This window comes from Mustela nivalis (genome assembly GCF_964662115.1).
Source record: "Mustela nivalis genome assembly, chromosome: 1".
NCBI classification, from domain to species: Eukaryota; Metazoa; Chordata; class Mammalia; order Carnivora; family Mustelidae; genus Mustela; species Mustela nivalis.
The window spans coordinates 64607028-64620139 of record NC_139020.1 but is presented as its reverse complement, the minus strand read 5'-3'; the positions used below and the strand labels follow the sequence as shown (position 1 = coordinate 64620139).

Genomic DNA, 13112 nt, shown 5'->3' with positions numbered 1-13112 from the left:
CCTGAAATACAAATGGAAACTAGAAGATTGAATGGCTGTCACTATGATTATAGCCTTGTACCATAACTCTCGTTTTCCTCCCTTTTGATTTTGTTTTTAGGTTACTTTTTCTGATTAGTAAAGAAATGTAAATTTTAGGAAGTTTGCCACAGTCCCACCCCAGAAATATTTATCAACAAATAAAAGTCTGAAGATTGGGGCATGTGGGTGGCTCGGTTGGGCAACTGCCTTCAGCTCAGTCATGATCCCGGAGTCCTGGGATCGAGTCCCGATTTGGGCTCCCAGCTCCATGGGGAGTCTGCTTCTCCCTCTGACCTTCGCCCTTCTCATGCTCTCTCTCACTCTCTCTCTCAAATAAATAAAATCTTTTTTAAAAAGTCTGAAGACTTAGCATTTTTATGCATTCAACCAAAGAAATTAAATAATTGGAGGTATATTAAAAATTTGTTTTTTTCAAAGAGGAAGCCCCTAGAGATAGGTGGGAGCCTCAGAATAGTATTTGTTCTCAGCTCCCTTAACTTTCCATATCTGTAGCATTACTCAGGAACCACATTCTGAGCAATGAGGCCGAAACAGGGAAAGACTTCCAGTCACCAAGGAAATACTAGCCATAGGTTTATTAAATTCCAGGCCATGCAATAGTTCATTTGGTCCTCATGATAACCCTGCACAATAATACCACAATCCCTACTTCACAGATGAGGAAACAGAAGCACAGAGAGATCTGGCAGCTTGTGGAGCTAGCATGTGGAGAGCTAGCATGCAGGAGAGCAGAAATCTGAACCAAGTCAAATTATCAGCAAAAAAGCCACATGCTAACCACCACATCCCACTGCCTCTCAGAAAAGAAGTTAATTGATTTTACTAAACTGCAACCATGAAGACAGGAAAGCAAACAAACAGGACTTAGGAAGATTTTTTTTGTCATAAGGATTAGGCTTAGCCTTTTTTTGTCAAAAAGGCTTTATGAATAGTTGAAAGAATCAGGACTATCCCATTCCCATTATAATATTTTTTTTTTTAGATTTTATTTATTTATTTGACAGAGATCACAAGTAGGCAGAGAGAGAGGAGGAAGCAGGCTCCCTGCCGAGCAGAGAGCCCAATGCGGGGCTCGATCCCAGGACCCTGGGATCACGACCTGAGCTGAAAGCAGAGGCTTTCAGCTGAGCCACCCAGGCGCCCCCTCCATTATAATTTTTAAAGATTCCCACCCTCCCCCCAATTTAAGTAGTAAAAATACATGTTTACTGTTGAGAATTTGAGCAATATGTAAAATGTAATGAAGAAAATAAAAATCATGTGGTTTCATTCAGCTGCTTCTTTCTGTGGGCCAAGTCAATGTTTCTGAAAATGAGATCAGTAGACGAAAGAGATCAAGATCACCTGGAGCTCATCTTTAAAAATGTGGATTCCGAGACTCCATCTCAGACTTACAAAAGCAGAATCTCTGAGGGACCGACCTCAGAATGCAGTGGCACTTTACAGCTCTCAGCCCTAGAGAGGCTAGAACTCATTCAGTGAAATCTCATGCTCTCCACAGACCCAGGGACTCCGACCTAGGCAAGAGCCCCTATTGGAAATTCTTACTACATATCCATTTCGTTTTGAGGAGTCTGAAAGGGAATTTAAGGAGTATTTCTAATATTCCTTATAATGTGCTAAAGTATACTATATTTAACTAATGCTTTTTTACATTTTGAAATTTAATTTTAAGTTCAATTTTAAAAGTAAAAGTTGCAATTTTAGTCATTCTTATGCCCAGTAGAGTTTGAGTACCACTACCAGAGGCTTAAAAAGAGAGGGCCAGAATTCTTAGACCCAGATTTCAAAAGTAATGTCCCCCATCCCCTACCCCCCTAAGGCCTAACCAACCCCTCCTTCCACCTGCTTTTCCTTTCTGAAACCAAATTGTCATTAGGGGCAGTAGAAAAAGAGGAACTGAAGAAACCATGTCCCATTTGAAAATCAGGCTTGGGGTGAGAAAAAAAACAGATTACTCCATGAGTATATTTTCCTGACCTTCAGGGTTCTGTGCCCAGGGTCCAAACTGCTTTAATGCACCCCAAAGGGCCCCCAAGTAGCGTTTGTGTCCTCAGTCCTTTTTCTTTTTAAAGATATTACTTATTTGAGAGAGAAAGAGAGAGAGAGAGAACACTAGAGAGAGAGAGCAAGCAAGCATGAATTAGGGGCAGAGGCAGAGGGAGAAGCAAGCTCCCCGCTGACCAGGGACACCCCCCCCCACCCCCCAATGCAGGGCTCAATCCCAGCACCCTGGGATCATGACCCAAGCCAAAGGCAGACACCTAACCGACTGAGCCACCCAGACACCCTGTGTCCTCAGTTCTGAGCCCATTCAGAGCCCTGCATCTAGCTTTGCTTTTCCATAAAGCAAAATGGCTCCTCCCCCATTAACATCAGGCCCATGTTCTAGCTATTAGCCAAACAAAAGATTTTCCAAATATGGACCCAAAAAAGCATGTGCACTTTGAAGGCCACAATAAGCTTAAATAGCTAAAACATATTAAAAAAAAAAAAGAAAGCCAACAATTGACGCCAAAAGCGTGAGTCCTTACGGAACAGAACAGCAAGACAAAAGCCAGAAAGAGGAACAAAAATATGCATTCTAGGGGAGGGGCAAGCAGGGAGGTGTAGATTTATATGGAAGAGCTGACATCATTGTTTCCCAATAATGCTCTGCATGCAGGAAACAGATGGGAAAGAAGTGGTGGAAGGAACTACTTATGGTAACAGCGCATGCTCTCTGTTTAGAAACCTGCCATTTGGAACCTAAATGTTTTACTTTGAAAAACTGGGGATGAGAGCTCCATTGCCAAAAGTTTTATTAAAAGTCTAGCTAAATCCTGCTGAACTTATCACCTTGGCAATGCATGGTAAAATGGAGCTCTGCATCTCAGAGCCTGATTTACTGCCAGCTGACCTGTTTGGGTCCAGGGGACACAAAGCTGTGGAATGGGAATTTAATATTGGACAGACAGGCTTTTGGTCCTGGTTCCTCTACCTCCTGGCTGGGTGATGTTAGTTAGGCAAGTTACTTAACCTGAGTTGGTCTTCATATAAAGAATGGGGTTGCCCACCAATGCCATACTGGTAGATTAAATCAAGACACATAATTAGGAGGGTCACTTAACATCATTAAAAAGTTTTTTCTCTTTTACCAGTCTCCCTCGTTGTCCTGCCCTTAGGCAGGGCACCAACAGCAGCTAACCCAGTCACCACTCTTGGTACCATCAGCTACTCTGTCTTCTCCTGAGGATAGTTTCACTCTCCTGCCACTGAAGACAGCCCCCACCCTCAAGCCAGGTCACAAGAAGTCCATCTCAACTCCTTTTCCTAGAATTTCAGCGTCTCTCCCTCAGGGTGCAAGTAGGCATGATCAATTACAAGTATCAGGCAAGACCATGTTGTTTCCTATCTGTAGACACCAAGCATCCCGTCCCCCCCCCTCCCATCTCTGCCATTCCTCATGGTCAGATGATATTTATCATGGAGTCCTTGCTACTCCATGATAAATTTCATTCTTGGTACTTCTCTTAGCTATCCTCCCCTCCCATGACCTCACCGGGCTGAGAGCAACTTGAGAGCATCTTTGTAAATCCGAGAGTGTCTTGCACATTAGTTAAATACTTGTTGCGTTGAAATGGAAAAAAAAAAAAAAAACCCACACAAGATGGTTTCTGAATAAAAACATGAAAAGATTCAGGGAAAGAAATATGCATAATTGCACAAATTAGCTCAATTGCCTGTCACGAAAGCTATAGATTTATTTATAGTTTGCCAGAATCCTATTTGATATGCCAAATTATTTTCTGGTGTCTTTAACAGTAAGAGCTGGGATATGTTGCTTTGGGAGAGGGGGTGACATTCATCCCTCTCTCTCTGGGGGAGGTGGGGATGGGGTCCCCAAAGGCATTCTGGGGCAGCATCAGGCTATGGGCGGGGTCCTAGGGCCTGGTATGCATCAGCCAAGCTTGAACTAGAACAAAGAGTGCCTGAGACTCCATCCCAGAAACTCAGTTGGTTCTGGGGCCCCGCCAAGAATGTGGTTCATATCAAGGAGTGACTGGTGAGGCACTAGGAAAAGGCAGTGTTTCTGGGGCGTCCTGTGCAAAGTCTGGGTCAGTTTCTATCTTGGAGTAGCTAGGATCCCCCAAGGGGAACCTTAAACAATCTTGGATTCCTGACACTGCAGCAGCCCATTAGAGTGTCTCTGGTCCTGAGCTTCCTAGAAGGGCTCGAACACTGACTTCCTTAGGAGGAAATAGGGTCAATCAACCAAGTACTGTGTGCTGGCCATGGGGCTCACCCCGAGAGGCACTTTGCACGACCAAATGTGCCTGAGCTGCTGACTGCCAGCCGCCTTCAGCAGAGCTCACCACCGACATGCCAGTTAGAAAATAGGATAGTAAGGGAAATGAAGATCAAACTGGGTGTCTGGGACTCTAATGCAATGGGCATTCCTGAGAAGAAAGAGGATTGTGGCTGCTGTGGGCAGGGAGGGGCCTGGGAGGAAAAGGTGGGGTCTGGTTGGTCTTGAAAGCTGGCAGGTTTAGAACAGACTTGTGTGAAAAGCGCCTCGCACAGGGGAAAGTGCCATGCAAATGTCCTTTGTTATTATCATTAATGATCTAATGGCTGGGGGAAGAACAAAGCAAAGGGAGAAAAGGCTATTTTTTTTTTTTTTGCAGGGTTATGGGTTTGTGTTGTTTTGTTTTATTTTGTTTTATTTTTACAAAACTAATGTAAATGCCAAATTGTAAACTGTGCTACTCTGGGAGATTGTGTTTGTGCTCAGGACCGTGGCCTTGGGAGTCAGGTAGATCTGGATTTAAATCCTGCCGTTCCCATCTCCAAAATCTTTGTAATGTATTTAACCTCTTTCATCAAGTTTCCTCCTCTATAAAGTGGGGATAAAAAATGCCTGATTCTTACAGATGTCAAAAATATGACTTTGTATGGATAAAGGGACTGGCACATAGTAAGCAAACCATGCAGACATTAACTCTAACTACTAATAAAAACAACAAGCAAGTCTGACCTGGGGCTCAGCCTTCATTTCTGGGTCCCTTCTCTTTTACCAAGACCACCTACTTTTCCTCCTTCCTCCTTCAGCTACCAGCAGCATCATGCTCTCATCTTTCTCCATTAGAAGTTGCTCTTAGAAAAAAATCGAATACCAGTATCTGCTCTTCTCTGAATCACAGTCGCATCTTTCCTCTGCATGCTCTTTATTCTACACCTTACCTAAAACTGCATCCTGGAGGGGAGGGTTAGAGGGACAGGCTCCAGACTCCTGAAGCTGTAGCGGGATGCGGCCCCACGGAAATAAGGACCTGAGGCCAGCCCTGCCAGGGAGGAGCATTAAGACCACTTAAACTCAAGAGCTGCCTTTGTACAGGGGCACAGAGATAGCTCAGAAAATTGGGTGGGACATGCACACATAAGCAAAAAGAAAAGTCATCTGAAGGGTGGGGGTAAGTGGGAAAAAGCTACATTGGCTTAAATTCAAGACAAGTTATGAGTGAAAAACAAAACAATAAGAAAACAAGTAGCTCCACGTTCCTGGTCCTCCAGACCTGTGTGAAGGCACCACAGAGGGGACAGTGGAATTCTGAAACCCAGAGGCCAGTGGGGGTGGATAGCTCACCCTGATCAGTCTGTTCTGGAGGAAATGAGCACCAGGTCACCCCAATTAGAAGGGTCTGTCGCTTCTGTCAAATATATTTAGCTACAATATCTAATGGAAAAAGAGTTGGGGGGGGGGCACATTTCTTATCCTCAGACTAAGTCCTGGGTCTTTCAGCCCACCTGCTTCTCCCACACACAGCCAGCCACGCTGCCACAAAATCCCAGGAAACTCTCCAGTGAGGTGATACCCAGGAACAAACAGTCCCCAGCAAGGGTTTCAGGACAGCCTAGGTCAATCAGCTTCTGGAATTCAGACTGCGTTCTCCCCTCCTCCCCACTCCCACAGAAAAGTTTTCCAGTTAGCCTACAGATGCCTGAGGGAGTGGGGGTGGGGTGGGGTAAAAAGGATGCAGCAAAATCTACAGCTCCAATGGAACAGGGAGCTTATTCCCCACTTACAGCATTGGCTATGGAAAAGGGTGCTCCCGCTTTCATCACGTTCCCCTCTGCCCCAGCACAAGGCGAGGCCTCCAGCTCCCCCCTACCCCATAGCAGATGGTTCACTTGGCTCCAGGGAATGGTGGGTGAGAGAGAGTGGGCTTTCTCAGCAGGGCCAACGCCCGAGCCTCCTGAGGCTGGAAGGCATCTGAGTGGCCGCCTGTGGGGGTGGGTAAGGGAAGTGGAAGGGTGAGGCCGTGCCTGTGGTCAAGGGGCTGTTGGCACAGGTCTGGAGAGTGGCAGGAGGGAGGGCTGTGGGTAAGTGGAAGTAGCTGTTTCTATTCTCTATGAGGGTTGTTTGCCATGTCCAGACGACGCAGAGTAAGTGACCGTCAGACTTTGTGTTTTCAGTTTGCTTCTGGCTTAAGGCCTTAATTCTCCTGCTTGGGTTCTTCCTGTTCAATTCTGGGACCCAGATATGGGGATGTCCCTCGAAACTCAAGCCTGTGAGGTTGTTGTTCTGTCCCCACAAGCTCAACCTCCACGACCTGATTTCTCTTTCAGTTCCCTTTCGTTACAGGAACGGCGGGGCACCTTTCTCAGAGCTTTCTGAGGGCCCTTTGGACTCAGGTTGACATTTTGCTCTTCCACACTATGCCCCAAGGGTCTACTCTCCCATGGCTCTGGGAAATCCCTGCAGGAAATGGCCTCTTCATTCAATAGGGCAATCAGTCTGCCTCCAGTCTCCCTTTGTGACTGACAACCCAACTGACCCTATCATTTACATCTCATTGGAGCCCTTGCTCATTCAGTCACGGATGGCAGGTGATTATACTAGGGCAAGTCCAGGATTTTATGATAATAATAGCTATATTCATAGCTTTCCATATGCATGTCCTCTGCCAAGTGTTCTGCCTCATATCAGTCCTCTTATCACCATTTCACAAATGAGGAAACTGAGGCCCAGGGGGGTAAGTAACTTATACCAGGCAAAGTTGGAATTCAATGCCGGACAGTAAGCTTCCAGAACTCCTAATGCGAGTACCCTGCAGAGGCACCCGACGTGGGAGGTCAGGGAAGGTTTCCAGAAGGAGCTGAGACCTAAAGAACGAAGAATGAGGTAGGAAGGGTTTGACAAGGATGTGCCCGCTGAGATGCTGGGGAGGAAAGGCCTAAGCCAAAGAGCGTACCTTTTGTGGTTCTCCAGGCAGTATTAAATCCTGCCTTGAACAGAAAGACTTTGTTCCCATTTATGTTTGGGTATCTTATCTATTTGATCGTAGATAGTAGCTTTCACAGCTCCTCCTTTAGTTATGACAGGTAATCTCAGAGCTTCATTGAGTTACTGGTTTCTGAAAGTTTGTTCACATCCCCTAGACTGTAAATTTCTCGAGTCTGGGGTGCATGTTTCTCTCCCGTGGTACCTCCCCTATGCCTCAGTCCCTATTTGTTAAATATACCAATAAACAGAGAGAATTATTTAGCCTCAGAAATTTTATATATATATATATATTTTTCTTCCTTTTCAATCTGATAAAAACTAGAAAAAAAAGCCTCAGTCATAAAAAGGCTCACAATTCTTATCAAACATTCAGAGGATACATTCTGAATAGTTAAGATTCTTTATCCAGGAAGAAAATGGCCCATAAAACCCTACACTGCCAGCAGTGGTTCCCAACTCTGCCTGCGCAATGGAATCATCTAGGAAGCTTTTAAAACATACTCATGCCTGCCTGGGCAACAAGACATTCTGATTTAATTCTTCTGAGATGGGACCTGGGCAAACCCTCACATTGCCTTTTTTTTTTTTTTTTTAGCTCCTCAGGTGCTTCGAATGTGCCACCATCATGGCAAACCACTGGGTCAGACAATATCATCTTTTCCCAGAGATCAAATAAAATGACAGAGTTGCTCAGAAGGGTGAGAATGTCCTCAGCCATGGGGTACCTGGGTGGCTCAGTGGGTTAAAGCCTCTGCCTTCGGCTCAGGTCATGATCCCAGGGTCTTGGGATTGAGCCCCACATCGGGCTCTCTGCTCAATGGGGAGCCTGTTTTCCCCCCTTTCTCTCTGCCTCCCTCTCTGTCTACTTGTGAGCTCTCTCTGTCAAATAAATAAATAAAATCTTAAAAAAAAAAAAAAAAGAACGTCCTTCACCCTTCACAGGGGAGACAGTTGACGCAAATGGAGGCAGAAGACAGCTTTTCCGGTAACGTGCTCTTACTGGTCCCTGGTCTCCCGGCCTCAGAATTTCCAAGCCATGTGGGAAAAGCCCAGGTGCTGGGCTGAGGATGGAGAAGGTAAGGAATGCTGGTGGACGTGCTCCGGCCTCACAGGGCCTCACCAGCAGCCTTCCAACTGCAGGTGACAAAATGATGGGGTTTTCATTACATTGTTGCAAGCAAAAGGCCTTCACGTTCACCGGTCAAAAAAGAAGATCCCCCCAAACTGTACTATTTTCAGCATACCAGTGAGGGAGGGATGCTCTTCTGCCTCTAATCCGGCCAGGAAGATAATGCTATCTGGTTCCCAGGGGAGAGCTGAGGGTTGGCATGGCAGTCATTGTGCTGGCCAAGTTGGCCACCAGCAACTTTGAGCCATGCTTGAGTGTTTTCACCAGGCAGCAGGAGAGTGGTCAAAGAAGCAGGGGGAAACTGACCCTTCACATCAGGCCTGTGTGCAGCTGGCACGATCAACAGCAGGGTCTGAACTTGGCATCAGTGTGAATGCCCAGAGAAAACGCATACACGATGCGTGTGTGTGTGTGTGTGTGCACGCGCACGCGCGCATGCACGTATGTGTGTGTGTGTGTGTGTGTGTGTGTGTGTGTGTTTCTATAAGGAAGGGCTTCTGGTTTTCATCAGCTTCCTAAAGATTAAAGCTGAAGCTTGGCCCTTGGCAGCTTCTGCTCTGAGCTGGACACCTATTCGTCACCCACACACCCTCCGCTAGCAGATTTATCTGGCTGAAGGTAGCAGGGCTGGCCAGAGCAAATGACTGAAGTGGATGGCATTCATCTTTTATGCTCGGCCTCAGGGTGTAGCTTCCCCATTTGCAGATGGCCTGAATACAGCGAATTGTCACCAGCTTTGTCTTCTATCCCAGCTTCCCTCCCTGGCCCAGCATAAGTACTCTCTTGGCTTTCCTACATCTCTGTCCTTCCCTTCTGCCCTTGCGCTTCCAAACCTGGATCCATTTCTCTCTGTCTCTATGCAGGATCATTCCATTACCCTTGACTCCACACTTCAATACTCATGTCCGTCTGGTGAGGCCCTCCCCAGCCTTCTGGTTTCTTTACCACACTGACTTGTCACCCTCAGGATTCTGGATTGAACTTCCAGGGTGGTGGGCAGAGGGGCAGTGCCCAGGTCAGCTTTTCCTCCCTGGAAGCAGAGGCCAGACCTTGTCTACTAACCAATACATGCTTCAGAAAGTCTGTGAGGAAAACACACTGTCTGAGAAAAAACCATTAGCGTTTTGCCTACTTATGCTATACTGCAGGAAAAATAAGAGGCAACCACATAATGAGTTTTAAATGTGGCAAAAAAAAAAAAAAATCCTAATCACTCTCATTTATATAAGCTGTTTATTATGCACACCTAATTCTCATGTAGCACAAGAATGGTGTCTAGATCATTAAGTGGGTCAGTTTCCTTTTGTTTCAAAGCTAAACTGTATTCAGGTACGTCAGACTTGAAAGTTTGCTGATCCTGTGACAGGGCTGTCTGCTTTCAATTTAGGAAAAAAAAAATCATTAGAGGAAAACGTTGGCCTAGATGAGAAAGCTAGGGAAGAAAGAGGAGCCTGGTAGGCCAGGTCCCTCGGCAACCTCCGTGATTTACTGTATGACCTTAGGCAGGTCAAGTTACCTGTCTGGGCTTCCTTGCCTCTCCTGCCCCCCACTTCACCACGGCTGGGAATACTGGGTACTGGTTTTCAATTATTTTTCTTTAAGCAGTAGCCCCTTTCCTTTTTTTTTTCCTTCCCCAAATGAAACCTGTATGGAAGCCCAAAATATAAAGCAGGTGAAACAAGAGATGCCAAAGGCTGCCTTTGAGGTGTCTTCACAGAATGCTGGGATTCCTGGCTCATCTTATGATTTATGACATTATAAGAATGGGGCGGGACCAGCAAGCATCCCCATGCAACTCTCATGCTTGAAGGGGGGCCCAAAATAACACCCACATGGTGGGCAGGGGCATCACAGGAGCATTTGTAGTGAGCCTGGACTTAAACTTGAAGTTCCTCAAGAAAACAGGTGGAGGGAAACATTTCCTTCTGAACTTCTGAGAGTAGTGGTTAAGATGCACCCTTGGAGTTCTATCACATTCAGAAAAGTTTAGTCCAATTTTATTTCAAATTGCCCTCTCCCGGATTATTGGAGAGGATGAAATGAGTTGACTTATTCTTGGTTTTAAAAGAGGCAGTTCTGAAACCTGTGGTCCCCCGAGCTCTGAGATACTAAGCCATTTATCCTAATGGAACAGCACACACTGGAATCTAGAATGCCACAGGAATATCACACCACTGCAAATTACTAGGTGGTACTGAGTCTTTAAAAAAAAAAAAAAAAAAAAAAACGGAACTGAAACAAAATCTTTGCCCTGTTTTTGAGATGCACACTTGATACGAGCTAATCAAATCGCTTTTGAGATGATTTTCCTGGAGGCAGAATTATTCTGCACAGTTAAACAGCCCTCCAGTTTCCTCCTTTGTTATAGCTCTCTATGTGTAAATACAAGGCCTATATAGTGAACTGTTTTCTCTCTCACTTAAGTTTCTGAAGACAAGGCCTTTTTGTCACGGTATGCACAAGACCAGTCAACCTTACAAAAGGAGTCATTTTCTGCTCAATTTCCTCAACTTTCCTATGATTAAAAACTTCTAACCCCAAATGCTGTTATTGTACTCTAGATTGTTTTCTTTCCCTCTGCCCCAACAAATGTTTAAATTGTCTCTACTCTGCAGGATTCCCCCCGCCTTTTTTTTTTTTTTAATGCAGTCTGACCTTGAAAACGGAGAAGCTGGCTCTCCTTTTCTTTTATATGCTCTAAACTATTTTAAAATCCGGGCCCTCTGACCTTTTTACAACACTCTTCTTGTCTGACACACCAAATGCTAATCTGAAAGCCAAGAGGAGGTAAAGGGTCTGGGGGGTTGGGAAGGGGAGGGAGGGAGGTACTATATATCTGGCATCCGTTCAGAAATTCAGAAAATGTTTGTGCAACCACTCCCCCAGCCAGGATCCACCGCACCCCCTGCCTTCCAGCACATTAATAAAAAAAGATGCGAGCAGATGAAATTGGAGAGCCCGAGAAGGACACCCAAGGCGGTCGTAATTATGTACCCGGAGAAACTCAGCGATCACCATCCCAGAAGTCCGGCCCGCATCCCTCCCCTCCGACATCCACACGTCGCGATCAGGACCCCTGGAGCTCCCACCCCCCAGCCCGCAGAGATAGCGGGTTAAACGTGAAGCAGCACCGCCCATTAACGGCTGGTGTGCGACCAGCGGAAGGACCGCCACAACTTCTGCACGTCGGGGCGGCAGCGCCGTGCACCTTCGGAATCATACGTGTCTTTCAAAAGAAAAATAAAGTTCACTGCGCCCACAGGCCTGGACTACATTAACTCGTGAACCGAATCTAACACACCCCAGCAGAGTCCATCTCGCCCTCAAACAAAAAGAAAAGGTGGGGGTGGGGGGCGAAGGCACTTTACCATCCTGTCCGGAGCTTTCCAGATACTCGGTCAGGTCACAGCCGAAGGCACTGGCGGCTCCCTTTCGTTTCAGCTTCTGCTTGGCACCCTTGTTCTTCATGAGTTAGTCCCAAAGAGGTTGCCCCTCCGTCTCCCCCTGCCCTGTGCGTGGCACCGCGCCTAGGCCGGTCTCCCGGGTCAGATCACGGGCTGCGGCGCGGCACAGAGGGGCCGCATGGGCGCGCGGACGAAGAGCGGCCCGGGGCAGCGCGCATGGAGCCCGCGGGGCGCTGAGCCCGGCGCGGCCGCGGAGCCTGGAGTCCACGGCGCGCTCCTCCAGGGCCGCGGGGCGGGAGGCCGGGCGGAGCTGGCGGCCGCGGGCCGGCCGGCGGGAGTGTCACTTCCTCACTCGGAGTCCCGGGGACTTCCACGGGCTCCTGCGGTGTCTTCGGGTGTTTTCCTCCGCCTCGGAGGGAGGGCGAGCTCTCCTCTCCGCCTCTGCCGATGCCCGGGAGAGGACGAGCGCGCGGCGAGCGGGCAGCAGCCGGAGGGCGAGCAGACAGCCCGGGGGCTGCGTGGCTCCTCTGCCCTGCGCCCGCTGTCTTGCCTTCAGACGGCTTCGGGAACGCGAAAAACCAGCATCCTGTCTCTCTCGCCCGCCCTCACGCCTTCCTTTTTTTCCTGTCTTACAAATCCTAGGATCATCCAGCTCAGGAAATGCTGGAAGGAAGTTAGCTAGGGAGGGGGGCGGAGGGTGGAAATTTTTGGCAGCTCCGCGCTGCGTGTGTATGGGGCCGGAGGAAGTAGGTGGGTGGGTTGAGGAGTGCGGGGTGGGGGGGGGGGGGCGGGGAGGACGCGCTCCGCCGAGAGCTGGTCGGCGGCTCTGGAGATAACTGGGCAGCTCGGGAGGAAACCGCCGCGCTCCCAGGAGGACCCGCAGCCCCAGCCGCCGGCTTCCTGCCCCACCGCGGCTCCTGCAGGAGGGCGGGAGGCGGCGCGCTGGCCTTCGGGACGCAGGGTGCTAGGTGGAACTGTAAAAAAGTCCTGCCTTGTTTTGATCCTCGTTGTCACCATCTCTTTGACACTTTCTATTTTGGTGCCTGCGTTCTCCTGCACAAACACTCGAAGTAGTGACAGAGACAAAGACAGGGAGTCCGGCGGAGAAACCCGATGGCGAGCGGTTTTCCGCCAGCCACTCCCATCCTCCTCTCCAGCGCCCAGGTACCCCCAACCCCGTTAGCTCCCCTCCGACGCTGAGGGAAGACTGGAGGCTGCCGCCTTGTAACCGCTGCCCAAGAAATCAGATCTCTGGTTACAGATTTACACA

At 48.0% G+C, this 13112-nt stretch overlaps 1 protein-coding gene across 1 annotated transcript in view; it reads right to left on the bottom strand.

Annotated features, from left to right (window-relative positions):
* ARHGAP31 (Rho GTPase activating protein 31) overlaps nucleotides 1-12733 on the bottom strand; it is a 114451-nt gene extending 101718 nt beyond the window's left edge. The window contains exon 1 of the mRNA XM_082711394.1: nucleotides 11807-12733. Within this exon, the coding sequence (XP_082567520.1) occupies nucleotides 11807-11906 (100 nt within the window). The 5' untranslated portion in view covers nucleotides 11907-12733. The remainder of the gene's footprint in view (nucleotides 1-11806) is intronic.
* Between the last annotated feature and the right edge of the window lie 379 nt (nucleotides 12734-13112).